The following is a 22841-nucleotide window of genomic DNA, read 5'->3' as shown; positions in this document are numbered from 1 at the left end:
TGTGGAGATCAGATGGGGAGCGATGCTGAGGTGTGTGATCCCGGCAAGTCCTTAGCTTGGAGCATGGCAGGGTAAAGCAACATTCCTCATGGAGCAGGGAGGGCTGAGGGAGCTACAGGGATTTGGGATCTTGCCCTCTCTCCACCTGCAGCTTTGTGGGGTTTACAGAGACTGAGGCCCGTCGTGACCTGGGCCATGGCTACATAGAGAGGGCAGCAGGAAGGGTGAAGAGCTGCTTGCCCAAAGGCTTCGAGTGATGGTTTGACTTCCAACACCAGGGAAGTCTGGATTGTCTCACCAGTAGCAATTTCTCAGATACCATTTGCTCCTTCATGAGCTTTATCTCTGCTTTGAGACCATTTTTCATAGGCATTTTCCAAACATCTGCTATATAGTTGTTTGCAGAGTTACTTCCAAGTTTGGATGTTTCATAACACTTATGCAGGAATCAGGCTGGGATATCTCTACCACACAGCTTCTCTCTTATTTATCTTGGAATTGAGCAGAATGAAAAGTTCTGATCTCAGAAGGCCACAATGGGATGAGGTGCTAATGACTGCTGCTTTTGTGGAAGGCTAAATTCTCTGTTTCCCCTGCCTTTGTCCCTTTATTCTATTCTTGGTTGGTTTATGTCTTTTGGAAAGTGCTTAATTGTGGCATTGAATGCTGGACATATATCCTAATTCTAACATAAAGGCTGTTATCTCCTGTCCCCTGGGCTGTCCTGCCCTCTGGCCAATCTGCTGATTGTTTCACAAAGTAAATTTAAAATTTCTTCTGGAAAAGAAATGAGGATTCCTCCTATTATTCCATTCTGCTCCATTTTGAAATACCTACTTTGAACACTTTTTTCTTCTTCTTCTTCTTCTTTAATATTGTGTATCCTACATAATCTCATTTATATGAAGGAAATTTGCAGTTCAGTGGGCACGTCCCATCTCATTTCCGGATGGTGGAGCTGCTAATGGGGCAAGAGGCTTTTAAACACTGCCTTTGTGGGGACAGCAAGGCATTGTGGCTCAGTGTGAATTAACTGATCACATCTGAATGCTCCCAGATTTAGGGGAATCTGGTCTCAACATTAGTTCCTGGTATCTGGTTGTTAGACTGGTGTTTTGGCTCAGCAGGTACTGATCCAAAATGCCATCAGCACAGTGATCTCAGCACTCTCTGCTCCTCCTTGCTGAAAATGTCCTGCTGTGTAAATTTGCATGTCTAACAGGAGAGGGTGGTTATCAACCTGAGCTGCCTGATGTAATCAGAGACTCTGTGAAATGTGCCCATTTGGAGTTTGCCTCGGGTTATTTATGGGAGCATCTTCAAATCACTCCTGGATTAGCTGAGAAAAAATTGTATTCCCAGAAGGAGCAGCTGGGACACGCAGAGCTGCAGCCAATACCTGAACTCATTCTGCCTCTCTGGATTTCCAGGCACAAATGCTGTGCCCTGCCAGTGAAAGGGGTCATGGAATTTTACACTAAGTTAATCTCGTGAATGGATTTAAGGTGATATGTGTCACTGCTCTCAAAGTGACTCATGGATGAATAAGCACAAGTAAAATAGTTGTTTTGCGAGTGTCTCCTAAAAAAATCAGCTACCTGGTTACCCAAATTGGCAAGAGATTCCTGATTGCCAGCAAATGAAGGGCTGTTGTCTTCTTTATTGTAAATGTTTGATTCTCCAGTATCATCCTCATCTCATGGCTAGCACAGCCCTTTGGAGTGTGGAATTTAAGTGGGCAATCTCCAAGCTGTATGTGGGAATTGGCAGAACTTTTTTCTTTAGAGCTACAAATGCTGACTAACAAAAAGTCTCTTTTCTCATCAGGAACCTCATACTCTGAAAATGCCAGTGGCTGTTCCTCATCCCCATGTGAGAATGGGGGGCGCTGTAAGGATTTGGAAGCGGGTTACCAGTGCACCTGCCCTGTGGAGCCTGTAGCCTACATGGGCATAAATTGTGAACTCCTCTACGATGCTTGCATTGAACATTCCTGTCCTGCCCACATGACCTGCACAAGGACTCCAGGACTGCTGGAATATGAATGCATGTGTCCAGCTGGCTCTGCAGGGGCTGGCTGTGCCAGCGTTGATGAGTGTGAGAGCAGCCCTTGCACAGACCCTCGGTTTGAATGTGTAGATAGCCCGGCTGGATACACCTGTAGATGCCAGCTGGGCCCTGGTGGAGAAGGCTGCCAGGCAGAAAGCTCCGTGTGCTCCAGCCAGCCCTGCCTGAACAACGGCACTTGTGTGGAGGCTCCGGGCGGGTTCCGCTGCCTCTGCCGGCCCGGCTTCAGCGGGGCCACGTGCGGGGACGACATCGACGAGTGCGCGTCGGGGCCGTGCAGGAACGGGGCCATCTGCAGGGACAGGGCGGGCGAGTACAGCTGCTTCTGTGTGCCCGGCTTCCAGGGCTCCAACTGCGAGATCGACATCGACGAGTGCGCGTCGCGGCCCTGCCGCAACCACGGCACCTGCCTCAACCACATGGACCGCTACGAGTGCCGCTGCGCGCCCGGCTACGCAGGTACGGCCGCTCTGCCGCCCCACGGCCTCTCCCAGGCTCTGTGTGCCCACAGGCTGGGGCCGTGGCTGTGAGGAACGCTGTGGGGCTGCTTACAGCAGCTTCTAGGCACTGCTTGAGGACTTGAATTCCGTGCGTGGTGTAGGTGCTGAGAGACACGGAGCCAGGAGTGGCTGAGAATGGAGTACTAGGCACAAGGTAGCTGTCATTAGTTCTTGGCATGAAATTAAGGGAGATAACATAAAAAGATATTTATCATCAGGAAATGGATGCTTAGTGTTTCCAGGTATAACAGCTCTGCCGACTGGCCTGTAGTTCTTTCTCCTGTCCAGCAGGATTTTTCCAAGGAAGTACTTGTCTTTTGGAAAAAAGTGTCTTTTAGTTAGAGATTTCCAATTCTTTCATGCGTGGCGAATGTTTATTTGGCATATGATTTGAGTGTTTCTCTTTTGTGCTTCTGTGCAAATGGTGACTCAGAGAGGAATCCACACCTGTAACTTATCTGTGAGGGAGGCAGTGGGGGGCTCTCCTTCCCCCAGCCCTGCTTATCGGAGTGGAATGGAGTGGAATGTGTCCATGTCTGCCTGGTACCACTTTGCACATGAACTTTCTCAGCCTTCCTCCTGTTCACAGACTGAAGTGTTTAAGGAGTTGGGTTGCTGTGAAGGAATGCTGCTGATTACCAGTGGAATGAGGAGAAGTTACAACATCAGGAATGTAGTCCCTGATGCTGACTCACTCAGATAAAAGTGAAGAGACATGAAGGAGAAACAAGACAGAATTTCTATGTAGGCCCTAAGGTTACTGGTGATTTTGAGTATCAAGCATAATTCTGTCTTTGCAAATCAGTTTCTTTTTTTATCTTTATGCTGAATCCTCAATTTGGGATTGTGGGTTTCCCTGCCAAAGGAGCGATAAAGTGACCCTGGCAGCTGGAGGAGTTTGTTGTGTTTCAGGTTATTCTGATAACAAACATGAGGTTTAGCCTTGGGATTTGGTTCTTCATCCAGAGGTTTGAGCACCATTGGCTGGCAAGGCCAGGTTGTTTCCTGGTGCTTACAGCTGGAATTAGGGTGAAGGAAGTTTTGTGTGGGTATTGAGGGGTTTGAGCCAGATTAGGGGCCCCACATTCCACCAGGATTAGGATGGCCATGCCCACTCTGTGGGGAGCCTTTGCCAAAGAGGGCAGATCAGATGGATTGGTAGGTGCCACTAATGAGTAAGGTTTGGAGGTGATGCCAGGCCACAGGCAGCTCAAAGAGGTGGAATATAGATAAGATAATTGCATAGATGTCTTTCATGAGGTCTTGTTCTGTCAGGGAGGTTGGGACTTAGTACCAAACACGTGTTACTTGCTGTGACCACTGGTGGAGCTAACATTGTATTTTTAATAGTATTTCCCAATAAAATCATGTCCTAACGTCAGGTATCACTGTAGCCAGTGTTTTGCACTACTTTAGTGCTTTTTTCCTGGGTATCACAAAGCAAGTTACAAACAATTGAGATAAATGGAATTTATTTTTAGAGAAGCAGGTAGAGATCACTCTGGTGGCCAGCTGGGGGTGATAACTGATGACAAAAACAAGATGACTCTTGTGATTTCATCTCAGAATTCCAGGCAGCACATATACACTTCTATGGATTTGTAACGCTGATATTTTTCTGTTTTTTTAACAAAGGTGTGAACTGTGATACTGAAATAGATGAATGTGCTTCAGACCCTTGCCAGAATGGGGCCTTGTGCAATGATCATGTTGGGTTCTACACCTGCACCTGTGCACCAGGTTATCAAGGAGCCCAGTGTGAGGTGGACATCAATGAATGTGAGAGCCAGCCATGCCAGAGCAACGGGACATGTCATGACCTCATTAACAGGTGAGAAACCAGTGCTGGAGGGCAATGAGACACCAGGACTGATCTAAAGGTCTACTCAGCACGGCCTGTGAAAATAAGAGTCGAAAGCTGTGGGGGGAATTGAATTTAGTGTTTTGTACATTGAGTGGCAGTAACAGTGATTTGTGGCAATAAAAGGGAGAAGCCCCCTCCCAGCAGCAGAACTCCAGGGTTGCTTAAAGGAAGGGAGGAACAAACACAGAGAAGCGGTTTGCAGAGCATGAACAGCACAGGCAACTGCTGAGAAAATACCTGTGTGTCTGAATTTACCTTTCCACAGGTAAGGTGTGAACACAAGTGGGTGTGAGCACTGACAGCTGAGCTCTTTTGCCTGTTCCTTACCCGGGGCTTTGCTGTCCAGGCAGAGCTGATGCCTTGCTGTGTTTGGTGCCCCACAGCTACCGTTGTGACTGCAGTGACACCGGCTTCGAGGGGGCCCACTGCGAGCTGGACATCCTGGAGTGTGCCTCTGACCCCTGCCACAACAATGCCACGTGCCTGGAGGGAATCAAGGGCTACAGCTGTGCCTGCTGGCCAGGTGGGCTGGGGGTTCTCTGCTCTTGTGGTGTGTGGGCACATGGCCCTGGACAGCATGGGCTGTGTTGAAGAAGTAGAGAATTAATGATCATACTGCATGGCCTCATGTGAGATTTCATTGTCTGGAACAGTGAGGCTACACTGCTGCCCTTTACAGGTCATCCCAAAATCCAACAGACCTGCAAAAATCACCCTGATTGTCAACTATAAAATTCTCTTTCTGTTTTCTGCCATTTTCCATCATCAGTTCCTCTATCATGAGGTGATGCTTTCCTGCATATTGATGATTTTAGCTGCTGTATTTGACATAGTGGAGAAAGTAGAGGGCCTAGGGGCTCCCTGCTAGATGAGTGCAGGTCTGGGGTTCTCATTCCCTCCTCTGAGTCAGGCACAGCATTTGGGAGCTGAAGTTGTGCGCGATGCTGACAGCAGTGTCTCGTGGCAGGTTACACCGGGCAGGACTGCGAGGAGGACGTGGATGAGTGTGTGACAGAGCCCTGTCACAACGGTGGCCTGTGCCTGGAGCGCTCCAACCTCGCCCATTACGGGACACAGCCCCACTTCCCCAGCACCTTCAGCTACAGCCAAGCAGCTGGGTTCCTGTGCCACTGCCAGCCAGGCTTTACAGGTGAGCTGCACTGCAAATCTTCATCCTGTCTGTACTGGGTGGTGCTGCTGTTTGAGGAGATGGGAATGGAGCAATGTTATCTCTGCAACATAAATCCCTTAAGGACTGGTACTTCAGAGGGGCTGGCAGCCTGATGTATCAGGAATGTGCTTCTGCTGCCATTGCAGACAGCTGAATGTCATTCCCTGTCCAAACCTCCAGGCTGAGGCAACAGCCTGTGCACTTCCCCATGCTGCCATGAGTGCCCTCTGGCTATGCAGGTGCCAGGGTGTTTCCCCTTTGTCAGTCTTCCGTGCATATGGCAGGATTCATCCCTAGGGAGATCTCTGAAATTCCTCATCAGAGAAAGCTAATTCCCTGGAGTCACAGATTACTATTCTAGGTGTTTTCTTGGTGAGACTACTCCCATGGCAGCAGCTGTGTAATCAGAGTGGGACAAGAGGACATTCTTGGTATGGAGCTCTTGAAACTAGAAGCTCTGTGGATGTCTCACTGAAATATCACCCTTTCCATGGATTGGAGAAAGTGTAAAATGCTGGATTTAACAGCTAGGGAAATTCCCTAGTGGGAAGTCTTAAACAAGAATACTTCATTATTTTATGAGATAAATGTGAGTGTTTGGTCCACTATTGCACAGATAGGAATGGTTCAGAAGTTCTAATCTTGCCAGTATTTGGAAAATCTGGAAAATTATTTCATACTTCATTTGCCCCCATTGTTCCGTGCTGGTGTTTGTGTGCCAGTGCCTGCAGAGATATGCTAGACTTCAAGGAATTCTTTTATATTTCTAGGTGAAAGAAAAGAAGTGCAAAACTTATGACTGCAGATGTCATTTTTGTTTCACTGCTGCACAAGGGCACTTCAGATGTGTGTTTGTATTTTCACTTCCCAGGGGAGACCTGCTTTACCAACATCGACGAGTGCGAGTCCCAGCCCTGCCAGAACGGGGGGCTCTGCCAGGACCTGGTGAATGGCTTCCTCTGTCAGTGCCTACCTGGTTATTCAGGTAACCTGGGGAAGGGCTGGCTGCAATCAGATCCTTCTGGCTGGCTAATGCTGAGCTACTGCACTGCTGCCTGGCTGCAGGATTCCAGGATGAGAGGGCTGGATTGAGAGTGTGCAGCAAGGATGTCTGCAGTTCAGGGCTCAAATGCCACAGGAAAGCTGTGTGAGTGTGGGCAAGATATAGGCCATGAGCTAGATTTGGAGACATAAGATCAACTGCATAGAGTCTAAGATCAGAGTATCCAGGACGTCTTTAAGCTGGAGTGAAAGTTACCTGGGAGAGCTGTGGGGGTTTCTATACATGTAGAAAGTATATAGAAAACCAGCCTTTCAATAAAAGAAGGGATGTTTAACATTCTAGCTGTCACAAATTGTACTGGCTGTAACAGATTGGCTCACCAGCACATAAGCATCTGTGAAACATCTCCATTCACTAACACCCTGGGATGATAAGAGCCAGCCATTTTTGGCCGAAAGCAGTGATCTGCTATGTTAGGAGGTCAAAAGGTCTTTGTGATGTGAGCAAAGGAAGCCTTCTCTGTTTACAAGGGAATGAGGAGTCTGGATTCTTCCCCAAATGCCCTGCCTGACCCTAAGGGTTCAGTTTGCTGGTTGAGAATCTGGGAGATGGTAAACGTCAGCCCTGTTGAGAAAGTCCTCTGCTAACTGGTACTATACCTCATCTTTCTTTAAAATATTAATTCTCAGTCTTCTTTGTCTTTAAAATCCACGTGTGTTGGGCAATTTAACACCAGAGTAGTTTATAAGAAAGGTGATCCCAGCACAATCCTGGATTTCTGGATTTGAGATGAGGGTAACTTTTCCACAGTGTTACCAGGCTGCCATCTCGTGGGAAAAAGAAACACTTGAAGCCAGAAGAAAACCCTGTCCTTTAACTTGCAACAGCAGGTAACAACATTCCAGAGACTCTCCCAGGGCTTATGGCATGGGAAAATTTTCTGTTTTCCTTCTGTGCTTGTAGTGGTTGAGCTCGTTGATTTAATTCTGCCCAGCTCTTTCCTGGGAAGATCTATCACTTTCATTCCCGGAATGTAAAATCAGCTTCTAGTTAACACCTTCTGTAACTGGGCTGAATTATTTGTGGGATTTTCTGGCCTATCTCATTTGCTAATTTAGGCCAGATCAAGAAAAATTTGCTTTTGTAGATGACGCCTTTGAAAATCAGTTTTTTTCTAAGCTTGTTATCGCTGCTTTCTCGGGCAGTTACAATGTTGTACTCTGAGCTGAGATCTTGTCCAAAGAGATGGTTTAAAGTTTATCCTTCTTGTCAGAATTCCCACTCACATCTGTGCCCTGCTCTCTTTTCCTCCTGCAGTTCCCCAGCACCCTCACAGAGCTCAGAATTTCATTGTGCTTTGCCAAGCTGCAGATCTGTTTAATCCTTTCCAGTTCTTAGCGTGCTCATGGGCAGAAAAGCTGACAGAAACACGGGCTGATGGGCAAAGGAGTGCTAGAGTTCATTCTGTTGCATCAAATTTGGGTTCATTAGCACTTGAAGAGGATTAGAAGCAGGTTGCTCTTCTGGATATTGCTTTTGGTAAAGAACTTTGTCTCAGCTGAGGTAGTTCTGACACATTAACACAGCAAAAGGCTGGGAGCAGTCTGTGAGATCAGTGAGTGTGTGTGGAGGAGTGAAGCTGACAGGGAAATAATAGCAATTAATCTCCCCTCCTTTGTCAATTAATCCCAGTACAGTCATGCTGGGTAAACAGCTTATTACTTCATATTAGGATCACAGAACAACTTTGTGAAGCTTCCCATAATGTTTCTCTTCAAAACACATTTCTGTGGCAGCTTAGATCTGCCATGAACTTGGGTTTAAGCTGCCTCTGCTGATTAAAGTGAACTTGCTACTCTGATGAAGAATGCTTTCTTGGGGCGGCAGGGGTTCCTTCTGTGTGTTTGCTTCTTCAGTCTGAGGAATTTGGGGAGTGTTGGGATAACAATGCAAGTCAGGAGAAATTCTTTCTTTGCAAACTAACTGCCTCAGTGCTGTCTCAGTGTAGTGCGGGCAGATGAACCTTCTCTCTGAAATGTAGCTGTTGCAAAAGTGGTGTCTCATTCCTGAGAGAACAATGTAACAGGTCCTGAAGAGTCTGTTCAGCACGTGGTTTGTGCTTTAGCAGAGCATATAGGTACCTGAGAGGATACGTGAACTATGAATCAAAAGATTGCATGGGTACTAAATGAAGTGCAAAGGAGGGGGAATCTTGCATGCTCTTGGAAATTATGTCAGCTCTGGTCAAGAGACAAAGCATATTAGGAAAAGCATATTTTTAGGGGGGCAAAGAAATCCAACAAAATGAATTCTTCATTTATTTATTTTTTCAGAACTGCTTTCAGTCCATGAGGTATTTATTAGGCAATAGGCTAGGCCAGGACAAGAAAAAGACAGGTACCTCCATTTGACATGGCCACTGATTTTTAACCTGCAAAAATGTTATCAACCGAAGTTTGGATCATTCATTCTTTAAAAACTTTGAAATGGCCTGAGTGCTCCCACTCAGCTGAAGTTGTGCTCAGGCAGGAGAGGCTGTGTCCTGCAGCAGGCACTGGGCAGCCCCACACGGCCCTGCCATGCAGACACCCAGCCCGGGGCACCACACCTTGTGATCATGGGAACATTCTGAGCTTTTCTGCACATGGCTCAGGAACACTCCTGCTTTCATGAGAAATCAGAAGGTGGTGTGGTGTGAATGTGTCCCAGTATAATTGGAGGGTTTATTGACCATCTCACTTTGTTCAGCCCTAACGTCTTTGTCTCCTTAAAGAAGTAGAAACCTTCTGTGCAGCAGCTATAAATGGTGACACTGTGAGGGTGCCAGCCCAGATCAAATGGGCTTGAATTCCTGGGTCATGGGTCAGGAAATAAATGGGAGATGCTTCTTCCTTCTAACCACCTTTGGCTAGATTTAATTTTTTTGTGCAGGTATTTCTTAAGTCAGATTTGTTTTAGAGATGGAGCCTCTAGAGCAAGGGCAGCTAAAAGGTTAAGATAGTAAAGAGATTAGAGGCCTGTTCCACCTTCAACCAAATCCCTTTTGGTAAATATAGCTGAAGGGAGCTAGGCAGAGCTTGGTGACGCTCCCCCCCTTCCCTTCCCTTCCGCTCCACGTTTCTTCTCCCTGCTGCTCACAGCTCCATGTTAATCAGACCTTTTGACTTCCCTGTCATCTGATCAGAAGGCTGCGAGTGCTGCAGTCCAGAGCCTGCTTGTGCCTGGTGCCAGGTGAGAGCAGAATCTGTGCTGGGTGCATTGGGGTGTGATGGATTTCCAGGCAGTAGTGTCCAGCTAGACTCTGTGTGTGTATGTGGAGATAAATATGTGGGTGCATAAACCAAAATAGACATCTTTTTGAAGACATTGAATGTTCTGCAGTCTTAAAAGTTGTTACACTTTATTGTTGCAGTAGTAGCTGAATGTGCACAACTGCCTGTTTGTTTTCTCCTGAACAATAACAGAAGGGTCAGAGTAGCTAACAGAGATAATGTTCCAAATCTGTGCTGGGATAGGTCTGTGGTCATCTGAGAAGTTTTGACTCCAAGCAAACACCATATCCCTCCCACTTCAAGTATCTGTAAAAGTGACTGACATGTTTGGATTGAGTAAAATTACAAAAGTGAAATAGCTAGAGGAGTTGTTGGAATGCTTTTTTTAATATCTTAGTGATACTGCTAATGGAGATTCCAGACACTGACATGTGGGAGGTTTTGTTTGCTTGGACCTGACATTGGTACAAACAGAGACTCCCAGGTTTGGGGAAAAGCTCCCAGATAACATTTCTTCACAGAATAAGAAACTTCTCTGGGTTCTTACAACACAAAAATACAACTCTGCCTCCAGAAATTTTATGATATGAAAGTAACTATATTAAAAAACAAAACAAAAACAAACCCCAGAACCATAGAAGAAAAAGGAGACTGCAACAGCTAATTAAATGAGGTGGCTAATGAGGAAAGAGAGTTTAGATTGTGTGCTGCCACGTGTGAGCCTGTACATTCAGCATAATGCAGGGAATTTCCTTCCATCCAGTTTGACTTCAGAGAAACAGATCACAGTCATTAAAACCTGAGATTTTCCTTAGTGAATACAGCAGAGTGGAAGTGTCTGTGCTCACAGATCCCTGGAACAGGGCACAGGGAGGAGGAAAACTGCCTGATGGACCCTGATTCCCTCAGTAATGAATGTGGAGCAGGGCCCAGGTTCACCCTGCATTTGGAACTCCCCTTGTTCCTATGGTTTAGATATTGCACAATGGTGGAAACGCAGCTTTTTGTCTTAGCCTATAAAAAGACATTTTGGCCTTATCACGGAATTTGGCAGATTCACCTGGAACTCAGCAAGGGCAGGAGATTGTCTCTTGGCTTTGCCCTGCTGAGCGAGGCTGTGGGCACCGCCGGGCCCCACGGGAGGCACGGAGCAGGAATATGCTGGGAGCACACATTCCTGGTGTCAGCACGGACAGGGGCCAGCTGGGAGGGTCAGAGCCAGGCTGGATTAGACCTGGCGCAGGGCAGGGCTCTGCTCCCCCGGCTCTTTCGCTCCAATCCCTTCTCGTGTGACTGGCACCAGTGAGCACCTGCACGCACTGCCCTGTCAGCCCAGCCTTTTTGTCATCCCTCCCCCCCTTCACCCCCATTTTTTTTTTCCCTTTACTGTCACCAATGTCCACAAGGAGTCGGCCATGAAATCTGTGCTGATTGGCGTGATCCTGAGGGGAATTTTTCTGCTAGCAGGTAATGAGATGTGTACAGTGCTTGCAACGTGTCCTGCCTGTGTGTGTGCCTGCCCAGGGCAGGGGGCTGGGTGTGTGATGAGTGGTGGCTGGAGGCATGAGGAGGAACCAGAATTGATTAGAAAGGAAGAATGTTTTTATTTTGAAGAGACCTAAAGTTTTGTTTTGGAAACTTTAAGGCGAGGAATTTCCTTGCTGCACGGATCTGGCTGAGAGCTGCACAGCCGCTGTGCTCTGCCCTGTGGTGCAGTGGCAGAGCCGGGTGTTCCGAGGCTCCGTGCCCAGGTGAGCTCTGGAGACACACAGGAGCATCCCGGCTACTTCTGGAAAACGTTAGTTTTGCTTTTTACTGATGTTTTTGCAGTTTTCATTTTTCCTTTATTGATTGAAAGCTGCCTTAGTGAGAAATAGGCGTTGTGGTTGTAACTCAGGACAAACCCTTCGGTGGTCAGTGCCTTCCCCAGCTCCCTCTCCCCGAGCAGCAGCGCGGTGGGAGAGCGGCAGAGCAGGGGTTGCCATGGAAATGGCAGTAATTGTGCAAATATAATTGTGTCGGGGTCCGTTTGTTGCGGCTAATTCTCTGCCTACCCCCTCTCCCTCCCCTCCTTTTTCCTTTTGATAATCATAATACAAACCCTAATTAGGATGCAGCAGGGAAAGGTCGTTAAGAATTCAGCTGCCTCACGGAGAGGGCAGGGTGGTGCTGGCCGGGCAGCCCTGCTGAACTCCCGTGTTTCAAGGAACAGACCTTGTCCTTCAAGGTTTTTGATATCTGATAGCTAAATTAGAATATTTCACTTTATTTGTGCTTATTCTTTTAACATTTTATCTGTTGAAGTATATGATTCTTACACTGTATATATAATCTTTGCTTATTAATAGCAGCCAGTAAATCGTTCCATCCATTCAGGCAGTGGCGAGCTGTGTGGATTTAATCACACTCTCATCTACAAACCAGAGCTGTTCCCACCACAGCAGTAACACTCCCAACGTTGGGAAGGATTTGTATTTGAATATTTGAATATGCTGGAGGCTGTGAAAGCTCAGCCACTTCTGAGTTTCTGACCCAGCCCCTGTGGGCTGGTGGCTCGGGACTGTTACCGAAGACACTGCTGAATTAAGGAATGTTTGAAATCCTTGACTCCAGATAGCAGCCTTTTAGATACCACTCATCTGATTTTCAGATAACAAGTTCCACGCTTTGCTATTGTTAGTCCTTAACTAGATAAGGAACTCATTAAACCTTTGAAAGTCTCCTAATGGTGTAATGAATCAGATTGGTTGCTTCTACTATTGATGGCTCAAATAAAAGTAAACATTTCAGCTATGAAATTTAGAGGGAACAGAGGAGACTACTACTTGTTTACAAGGAGAATAACTTGGTTTTGTTACTTGTTTTTGTCGAACAGAGTCATGCCCCCAGTTTATTTTTTTTTTTAATAAACCTGAAAAGGGATGCCTATGCTGCTCTTAGAAAAACCAATTTATGTTGAACAACTTCTTAATATCTACTTCCCAGTGGGTCTGCAAAGACACAACTGTCCATGTCGTGGAGAAGATTGGAATAATGGATATCCAGGAAATGATCTGTACTTTTGGAAACTGTAGTGATGTAGCTCCAGATAACTGCTTAGTAAGTCTTCCAGGAAAAGAAGTGTCATTAGCCAGATTTTTAGAACTCTTGTGCAATCCCCTTTTCACCCATTTCAAACAAATAATTTAAGAAATCAAACTAGCTGCATTCCATGGGAAAGCCTGGTGTTAAATCAGCTACCAGCCTGGGGCTGTGCACCCACCCTGGGGATTCGTGTCCCACCTGGTGTGAAGCACTGGGGCAGGAACAGAGCACAGGTGCTCCTGCTGCTGTGCCAGAGAGCTGAGACCTGCTCAGGCTGGGAATGTGGAATGGGAAAATGGGCCTCTCACTGCCTCCCAGCCTTCTCAGAAATGCAAAAATTCATGGCATCTCTCCTTTTGTTATCCAAACCAGTGTTACCTTTCCCTCATTGCCTTGGTAAATATCAGCAGCTCTGATCTGAAACAGCAGCATCTGGGGGTTTGGGACTATGCCAAACTATACTATACCTGTCTTTCCTTATTCAACAGCCTCTCCCCTTAAATCTGACTGCAGACTTGCCTCCTGCAGCTTGGAGAGCCCTCCAAGAAAACCCACTCCACACAGTTACACTGCTCTACTGATTTTTCCCAGTTGTGATGGAAATCTTCCCATCTCCTCCCAAAGTGGGATTCTCCAGGCCCACTGATGTCCCTTTTACTCTATTTATTCCAACACATTTCCTTCACAGCTTTGCGCTGCAATTTGAATTCCGTCCCTGCTGTCCCCTTGCTGAGCAAGCCCAGCAGTAAGAGGAAAAGGGCTGTGCTGAGGTTGTGAAGATACTGTTGCTTACAGAACAGCTCTGGCACATCTGGAAAGTGCAGAATTAGAACCTTGCATTTCTCTTTCAGTGCTTCCCAGAGCTCTGTCCCTACACTGGCACAATTGGAAAGTTTGGAGCTGGAAGCTGGTGCTCATCTCTCTGCAGAGCTCAGGGGACAAGCCATCACTGCAAATATTCAAGAATCTGTATCTTTGCTAAGTTTTTATTTTTAATCACACATCAAGTCCAGCTTCAGTGCTCCTAATGCCCCATCTCCCCTCATCTCTCTGCCCCAGCCAGCTCTCTAATCTCTTTGACATGCACATTTTGTCTAGTGGCTTTTCTTTACAAATGTCCTTTGTGTTTTGATTCCCCTCCTTTGTGTGTGAATTCCTTCTTTTTCTTCCTGCTGCCCTCGTTGTGCTTGCTGGCTGGATCGGGTGTAATGCTATTAGATTGGGATAATCCATGCTTGGTTTATCTGTGGGACTGTCTCTGAAGATTAGTGAAAACCAGTGTTATAGGCTAGATAAAATGAACTGGTTCAGGGCTCTTCTGTCAGTCTGGGGATGCTCAGGAAAATGACAGCAGATTTTCATTAGCCAGATTTGGTAATTTACTTGAGCCCCTTCGGGATCTGTGTGCCTCCAGGAGACAGAGCTGCAGTGCAGGACCTCACCCAGTTCATTTGTGCAGGACTGGGCAGAAATCAGCTTAGCACCAGCATGGCAGAGTGCCTGTGGAGCATGTTGTATCTGTTGTTTGGTAATGAACTGAGTTTTGTGAGTTTTACATCTGGTGGGTCGTCTTGGAATTTGATTTTTTTAACTGAAACTTTCCAGTAACTTCCCATTTTACTGCTGTCTGCAACACTGGTGCCTGGAGCATGCTCCAGTCAGAGCTGTAGACCTACCTGGCCTTTCAACATACCAAATCTATTAAGAAAAAAGCATAAATTCCTTGTCTTTGCTGTTTTGGTCCTTCCATACCTTCTGCACATTGACTGCCTGTGGGGTTTGAGCTTGGGTCAGGACAGCAGTTGGTGGGGGAATTTGGGCTGACAGGCCAAAGCTCTATAAGTAGCACCTGGGAGGACACAGAAGTTTGGGTTTCTTGCTCTTGCATGATGAGCAGGACCCTCTGAGTGAGTGTGGGGTTCCTTGCTGGCAGCTACTCCCTGGAGAGAGCTGGGGAGGGCTGTGCCAGTCCCACGGTGAGACCCCATCTCTCAATCTCTTTCACAGGTGTGGAATGTGCTGTTAACATCAATGAGTGTGAGGAGGGGCCCTGCAAGAATGGAGCTGTCTGTGAGGATGGCATTGCTGACTATTCCTGCCACTGTGCCCCTGGCCAGGATGGCATCACGTGGGGAGGGAAGAACTGCTCTGTCCAGCTCACCGGGTGCCAGACGCACGACTGCCAAAACGAGGCCTTGTGCATCCCAACCTACCAAGCTGAGAGCCACGGCCACCTGTGCCAGTGCCAGCCTGGTTTCTATGATGCCACCTGCTCGACTCCAACAACGTTTTCCTTTGCTTCCAGAGGGTATCTCCTCATTGAGCTGGAGAACAGTGAGAGCAGGAGGGGCGCAGGAGCAGCCAGCGTCTCCCTCCGCTTCCGAACCACTTTGCCCAGCGCTGTCCTTTTTTACCGAGGCCGTGAAGCTGAGTACTTGTTCCTGGAGCTCCTGGATGGCATCCTGCATGCAGAGCTGAGGAGGGAGGATGTTGGGTACCCGCTGCTCCTCAAGGGGCTGAGAGTGGACGATGGACAGTGGCATAAAGTGGAAGTTGTTGTGCACAGCACGGTGCAGCTGAAGCTCTGGCATGGCTCTTGTGAGGCTGGGCTCTGCCTGCAGAGCTCTCCTGTCCCACCGGCTGCTGCTTTGATCCCTCCAGCCTTCCTGAACCTGTATATTGGAGGTGCTGAGGATCCAATGGCAAACAACACACGGAGCCAGCAAGGCTTTGTGGGCTGCCTGGAGGACTTGCAGGTGGATGCTGAGGCCGTGCTGCCGGTGGATCTGCCGCTGGGGGAGTCGTCCCCGGTGAAGCTGGGCTGTGACCGCACAGAGTGGTGCCTCTCCCAGCCCTGCTTCCATGGAGGGCTCTGTGTGGACCTTTGGGCCACCTTCAGGTGTGACTGTGCCAGGCCCTATGGAGGCCCAGCTTGCTCCTATGGTAAGTGCCATGGGATTGACACCTGCCAGCTCCACAGGTACTGGAGCAGCTTGGATGTTAGCTCTAGAAACAGGACTTTTGATTTGACTGGGCCCAAAAATAAAGCAAAAGCCACTGTGAATAAAATTCTCATTGATCCCTTTCCTGTCGTTTGCTCCTGCAGGAATGACTGTCAGTTTTGTGGTGCAGGTTATTCCTGTAGAGCCAGAGGCTCTGACTTCACCTTTTTAAGAGATCTGTGTGAATGCAGGGGAGCAGGGAAGTTGTTTTATTGTGAAAAGTTGTTCTTGAGCTTCAGAGCTGAGGATGAATAAGAATGTATTGCTTTATGGATAAACTATAGAATGTTATAGGAAGCTCTTTGACAATTTTGAGTTAAAATAATTTCTATTTGCATTTTTTGCTGCTGCAAGGCTTGTGTTAGTATTGGGGTTTCTTCCAACCCTTCTGAGCCCTAAATATGGCATGTACTGCTGTTACCAAATTTACAAATTTTAAAAGCAACTCTGTATCTCAAAAGTCCTTGAGTAAATCTGCTGGATTGGCAAGAGCTCTGCTAGACTTGTATTGCCCTCTCATGTTACTTGGATGCTGGAATTTGTGCCCTCCAGAGGAAGCAAGGACACATTCACCTACTTCTTAGTGTCACAGACCTGTGGGGAGGAGCACAGTTACCCTGGCACATGTGGAAAACATTGAGAAGAAACATTTGCCCCATTCCTAAGGAGCTGCATCCCCATGCCAGCTGCATTCCCTTTATCTCTGAGCTGAAGGCTCTTTCTTTTCTCTTCCAGAGCACCCAGCAGCAACATTTGGCCTAGAGAATTCCACCAGCTTTGCCTCTTTCAGCCTTTCTGACAGCCTTGGTGCAGACTTCAACCTCTCCTTTTTCCTGCGGAGCCGGAAGCCCGATGGTTTGTTACTGCAGGTCTGCAATGGGACAGGCCCCTGCCTCACCCTGTACCTGAGGGATGGCCAGCTGAGCATAGAGACATCACCTACGGACACTCTGATCTTTCCAGGGAATCTGGTTGATGGGAGAAGACACTTGGTAGCCCTGTCTTTCCAGGGAGGGTCTGTTGGTGCTCTGCAGTCAGACACATTTGTGGAGCTGGGCCAGCTGCCAGCACAAGCCCTGGGAGCTGGCTCTGAGGTGTTTATTGGGGGACACCCCAACCCCGACAGCGCTGAGCTGTGGGGGGGCTATTTCAAGGGCTGTTTGCAGGACATGCAACTCAACAGCCACCAGGTACAGTTTTTCCAGGTGGAGAATGACAGTTTGCCAGAGGAACTCAATAGGACTCAAACTGGAAATCTTGTGAATGGCTGCATCTCTGATGACACCTGCAAGGTATGTGCTGTGTCTTGTCTCTGTGTGTGCAGGGGTCACTACTCTTACACAAAAGTCTGGCTGTTGCTGATACCAGAAAGAGGTTTTTTTATGTATTGAAGAACACATGCTTCTCTGTGCTCCCACCTCACTCAATATGCTACATATAATTTAAACACTGACTTTTCTTAAGCTCCCCTGTAGTTTTTGTGGTTTTAGAACTTGGGCAGTGGCTTTTGTGCTGCCCACACAGGTTCCAGACTCCACTCCCTAACCTGTAACCTGCCAGCACTTCCCTTCATCCTGTTTGAATTGTGCAACAGCCTCTTCCCCAAGAATCTGCCACTTCAACAGCAGAAGCTGAAGGAGCTGTCTCCATGTGCCCTTGGATCAGAGCCTGGCTCTCTGTGCCACACCCAGTGATGGGGAGGCCATACCCCCTAATCTTGTTCTTGCTTATGGTGCTCTGAAGTATTGTCACACCTGTGACACCTGTGGGGTGTTAGGGGTGTCCTTCTGCTGACAGAACTTTGTGAGCTTCTTGGGAGCAGCACACTTTGTTTCATCTGTTCCTCACCTGTGCTTTTGTGCCTTGCTCTTTGCCAAATCGCTGGAGTTCCTGTTGGTCAGTGCTGTGCACAGGAGGGAGCAGGGGCTCAGGAATCTCTTGTACAGAGAGCCTTGGCCTTCCCTCACTGCTCTTGAGTCACTGTTCATTTCCCTCCTCTCTTGATTCAAATGTGGCTTGTGCTCATCTTCATTGTCACAGTTCTACCAAACTCTCTTAGACCTCAAGATGAATTACTCTGCCCCTAAATTCCCCTGTTTTGTTTTTCAGTCTGAGCCATGTCAGAATGGTGGCAGATGCATTGTCACTTGGAATGATTTCCATTGCAGCTGTTCAGCAAATTTCACTGGGAAATTTTGTGAAGAGAAAGTCTGGTGTGAAAGTGACCCATGTCCTGAAGCCACCACCTGCATAGATGTTGTGGCAGGATATGTGTGTAAGTTCTGTTCTCCTGCTTGTGTGTTGGGAAAATTCCCCCATTCCTTGTCTATTCCAGGGATATTTCCAGTTTGTGCTGTTGGCAGCAATGCAAACACATGCTGCAAGGACACGGAGTGGTGCCAGGCACTGCTGCAGGCAGCATGGGCTCTGTGGGCTTGCCCCAGGTGTGACAGAGCACAGCTGAGCAGTAAAAATTGCTGCCTAAGAGCTGGATATTATTACAGGAGGTGCACTTGTAAACAGGAAGAGCTTTAAGGCTGCCAGCAGCTCGCCTGTAATCCTGCTCATGCTAAGCTTAGGGGTTCTTAGGGAGAGAACCTGCCAGGGGTGTGCATTGGACTGGCTCAAACCGGGCACCAACTGTCTTTGAAATCCCTTATGCTCTCCCCCTTTATTTATAGGTCTGGCTAATGCAACATTTAATGGTCATGCTGCCATAGAATTTACTGCCAACACATCTGCGACCAGAACTCTGAGCAGCCTCCACGTGGACTTCAGAACCAGAGACGAAGATGCTGTTTTGCTTCGGGCTGTGGAAGAGGTGGATTCCCTCCAGGTAGCCATTAAGAATTCCTCCCTCCTTGTTGACATCAGGAGTGGGAACAGCATCGAGGGTGTCAGCTTCCTGAGCCCGCAGCCTGTTGCGGACGGGGCCTGGCACAGCGTCTCCGTGTCCATGGAGGAGCCGGCCGCGCTCTCTTCCCGGTGGCTGCTCCGCTTGGACGGCTCAGCGAACGCGACTCTGCAGGGAAGCGCCGGCAACTTGGACTTCCTCAAGAAAGACGCGCTGGTCGTTTTGGCCGAGAATTTCACCGGCTGCCTGGGCCGGGTGCAGATCGGGGGGATCTTCCTGCCCTTCCCGGCCCACCGGCCGTACCCTCAGCCCGAGCAGTTCCAGCAGGCCGGCCCGGGCAGCGTCCGGCTGGGCTGCTCCGGGGCCGACGTGTGCGCCTCCGGCCCCTGCCTCAACGCCGGCACCTGCGAGGATCTGTTCAACTCCTTCCGCTGCGGCTGCAGCGCGGGCTGGGCGGGGCAGCGCTGCGAGGCCAACATCGACGACTGCCAGCCCAGCCCCTGCGTCCACGGGGACTGCGTGGATGCCGTGGCAGACTTCCAGTGCGAGTGCTTCCGGGGCTTCATCGGGAAGAGGTGTGACATCAACGTGGACGACTGCGTGCGGCACCAGTGCCTGAACGGAGCCACCTGCGTCGACGGCGTCTACGGATACTCCTGCAAATGCCCCCCTCAGTACTCCGGACCTCGCTGCGAGTAAGTGCTGGGCCTGCCTTGCTACAGGGGGCACAGGAGCCTCCAGATAAATGGGACTTTTACTTTGGGAACATTTTTCATTGCAAGCATCTCATAGGTAAAGAACCTAAATTCTGCTGTGACAGGGAGGCACTGGGGGCTGAGGGCTGTGAAGTGCAGCAGCGTCCTACTGGAAGCTCTGAAGGTGCTGGCTGGTTCCAAACCCTCACTGCCAGGGGCTCAGCCTTGTACAGGAGAAGGATCCTTCCTTTTGATGTGGGTTATCTCATTTCAGAGCTGTTTGAAGGGCATATACTATGGCCTTTTGTCATTTGCCTCTAGCACTCCTCAAGACATCCATCCTTCTCTGTGACTTGATTCCCCTCTGCCATATTCCTATGCTGATTTAAACAAAACATCTTGTGCCAGTTCAAATGGAACACGGAGTTAAACACTGACATGGTCAGTTAATTCATCTATCCAGGATGATTTTCCTGTTGTTCCTGCTGCATTCTGGTGCAGACTGTTACCTGGTACTGGCATTATCCTTCCTGGGGCCTGGCTGTACCATTCCAGCACTGTCCTGTCCCTGCCTATATTTTCATTAGCAAGAACAGGCCTGTCTGAGAAAAGTCTGAGTAGTGACAGAGCTCCTGTCTGTTCCCTGGGCATGATCCAAGGAATACTCTTGATTTCTGAGATGATTCCCTTTTTCACTTGTGTCAAACTCCTTCCTATGACTCCTTCCAATGACTGTGTTTATGACCCTTGCCAGCCCCAGACCACTCTGCCCTTCCCCAAAACCTGAGTGCTCTAAAGGCTGTCCCTTGCTGTCCCCAGGTGGCCGTTCCCCCCTCAGCAGTGTGGCAAGAACTTCACCTGCCTGAACGGTGGTCGGTGCATCACAGAGAGCTGGGGAGCCAACTGCTCCTGCAGGCCCGGCTTCACTGGGAGGAAGTAAGTGCTGCTTTGGGTTCCAGTGCTCCAGTCCTGATCTCGGTGGTGGCAGAGCAGGGCCACTGCTTCACCCTCCTCCATGTCCTTGTGCCAGGCAGCTGCTCCTAATGGGAACACGAGCTGTTGCTTGGAGCAGAGAGAGGCTTCAGATCATCCAGCTGCCAACACCAGTTTTTTGCAGTGAGAACTGCTTCCAAGTCTTTTCAAGCACATTACCTGTGCTGGCCTCAGTCCCATAGAAATCACAACAAGAGGGTTGGTGTGAACAGGGGAGAATTTCATATTGCTTGACTGTGGGGAAAGTACTGGAGAAGCTGCAATGGGTGCTTTTCAAACAAAAGAGGTTTTTTTTGACTGGATGACCTTGTGTTCTATGGCACAAGAATATATATGACAATTCCAACACACTCTTCCTTTCCAGCTGTCAAATCAACATAAACGAGTGTGACCCGAACCCGTGCCAGAACGGGGGCACGTGCCAGGACTCTGAGAACAGATACGAGTGCGTGTGCAGCGCCAGCTACACCGGCGAGCGCTGCGACATCAACGTAAGCACTGCCCTGCCCGTCCCTCCACTCTCACCAGGGGCCTCTGGGCTCTGCTGGGGCTCTTCCTGCTCCTGTCCTGCCTAAAGCACACCTGGGCAATCCTAAATGGTTTTTTCTCTGCAGTGCTGCTGCTTATTGATCTCCAGCATATAAACAACTGCAGGAAATGCTCCTCAGTATCTGCATGTGCTGCCATATGGCTTTTGGGGCTGTCTCTGCACATTTCCATAGATTTCACAACTCTTTAGACAGTAATCCAACTCCTGCATTTGACCCAGGTTCCTGGAGAGTGGAATTTGGTGTTTTATCTTGGATAAGAGTTACTAAACACCTTCCCTCTCTAAAGATCATCTGAGTAGAAATGGATGTTTGGAGAAGGGAGGTTGGATAAAGTCAGGCCAGTGTGGTTCAGGTGTGTGTGAAACAGCCAAGTCCTGTCCCTGAGCTGCCACTACCCCGGCCCAGCTGAGCTGTCCCCGTGTGCATAATCCCACTGTTTGGGGTGGGGCTGGGATCCTTCCTGGGGGGAGATGGGATCCATCCCCTGCTTTCTCTGGGAAGCTGTTGCATGGACAGGCAGCTTGTTGGGTAACCTGGGAATGTACTAACCCATCCTGCATGGAAAGGGCTGTGTGCCAGGCGGGGTTTGCTGCTGTTGCTGTTACCCAGGGCTCTAATGCATGTGCCAAGGTCACCCTGACATTTCCAGATTGCATGCACAGACTCCTTCAGGCATCTCTATCTCCTCTGCCCCAGGACACTTCTTGTGGATTCCCTGTATTCATTTTCATCACCCTCCCCTTGCTTTTCTTCACTCTTTCCTTTACCTCCTGCGCAGCCAGGCCCTTGGTGGGGCAGAGAGGTGCTGGGGATGGTGCTCGGTGCCACCAGGGACAGCTGGAGCTCAGCTGAGCTCCCTTTGCTCTCTCCTCCCCCAGCAGCAGCTCCAGGGGCTGCCCTGCTGGGCCCTTGTGGTGCTGGACTAACCCGCATGGTCTGGAATTAACCCCGCACGGCGCTCAGGCTTGGACGGGCTCAGGGAATGCACCTGGACTTCAGGTGTTTGAAAAGGGCAGAAGGACTTCCAGATACCCTGAAAATGTTCTTTCTTTGCTCTGTGACATGAGCACAGACTGAATGGCATCCAAAAACTGTAAATAATCCAGCCTGAATTATTTTGGTTTTAGCTGTAAGGTGGCTGATACCATTGTTAGCAATAAGAAGTATTTTAAAGCTTATTGTAATTTTAAAGCTTTGTTTCATGACAAAAGTTCCACAGTTGTTTATGTTGTTGTCTTCCATTCCATCCTTGATTCCACCAGAATCTAGGGAATTCTTATTTCTCTTCTCAGTACTTGGGCTTTTTATCATCTCCATCTCCCATGCATGTCCTGACCTCTTCAACATCTTCCCCTTCCTGCCGCAAGTTCTGCAATTCTGTTTTACAATTTAACAGCTTAATCAATTCTCTGCTTCACCATTACAGGGATCATTGAACTTTTTTTTAGTATCATTCCCCTGCCTGGGGAAATTCTTTGGGGTTACTGAAAATTCACATTACTCTGCATTAACTTTAAAGTTGGTGTTTTTTTTATATTTTTATTTATATATTTTTTGCAACATTGGTCAACATTGGTGCAACTTTGCCAGTGCCACCTGTGTAATTTGCGTCTGATATTGATAAGAAGGCACCTTTAAAGACTCCCACTGTAGATGTTGAGTAAACTGGCATTTACATCTTAAGGGGCTGCCTTGCTGTGAAAAAGTGCTTTTTTTTTGCTTTTCTAAAAACTTTTTTCCCTCTAATCTGACCATTTAGGTCAGTTATTGCAATTACTGTAACCA

General features: G+C 48.4%; 1 protein-coding gene across 5 annotated transcripts in view; it reads left to right on the top strand.

Moving 5' to 3' along the window:
- CRB2 (crumbs cell polarity complex component 2) overlaps nucleotides 1-22841 on the top strand; it is a 56426-nt gene that overhangs the window by 30024 nt on the left and 3561 nt on the right. For all 5 annotated transcript variants that reach the window (XR_015774390.1, XM_088065944.1, XM_088065947.1 and 2 more), the window contains exons 2-12: nucleotides 1828-2526; nucleotides 4203-4398; nucleotides 4815-4954; nucleotides 5399-5581; nucleotides 6474-6587; nucleotides 14969-15904; nucleotides 16699-17255; nucleotides 18073-18238; nucleotides 18645-19512; nucleotides 20332-20448; nucleotides 20870-20996. Coding sequence is in view for 4 of the 5 variants with exons in the window: in XM_088065944.1 (XP_087922070.1) it covers nucleotides 1828-2526; nucleotides 4203-4398; nucleotides 4815-4954; nucleotides 5399-5581; nucleotides 6474-6587; nucleotides 14969-15904; nucleotides 16699-17255; nucleotides 18073-18238; nucleotides 18645-19512; nucleotides 20332-20448; nucleotides 20870-20996 (4103 nt within the window). In the remaining variant the exon portion in view is untranslated. The remainder of the gene's footprint in view (nucleotides 1-1827; nucleotides 2527-4202; nucleotides 4399-4814; nucleotides 4955-5398; nucleotides 5582-6473; nucleotides 6588-14968; nucleotides 15905-16698; nucleotides 17256-18072; nucleotides 18239-18644; nucleotides 19513-20331; nucleotides 20449-20869; nucleotides 20997-22841) is intronic.

This window comes from Pseudopodoces humilis, chromosome 22 (assembly GCF_049639895.1).
Source record: "Pseudopodoces humilis isolate 2021_Gansu_Grassland_sample_001 chromosome 22, ASM4963989v1, whole genome shotgun sequence".
Classification (NCBI taxonomy): domain Eukaryota; kingdom Metazoa; phylum Chordata; class Aves; order Passeriformes; family Paridae; genus Pseudopodoces; species Pseudopodoces humilis.
This window is presented reverse-complemented; position numbering and strand designations above follow the sequence as displayed.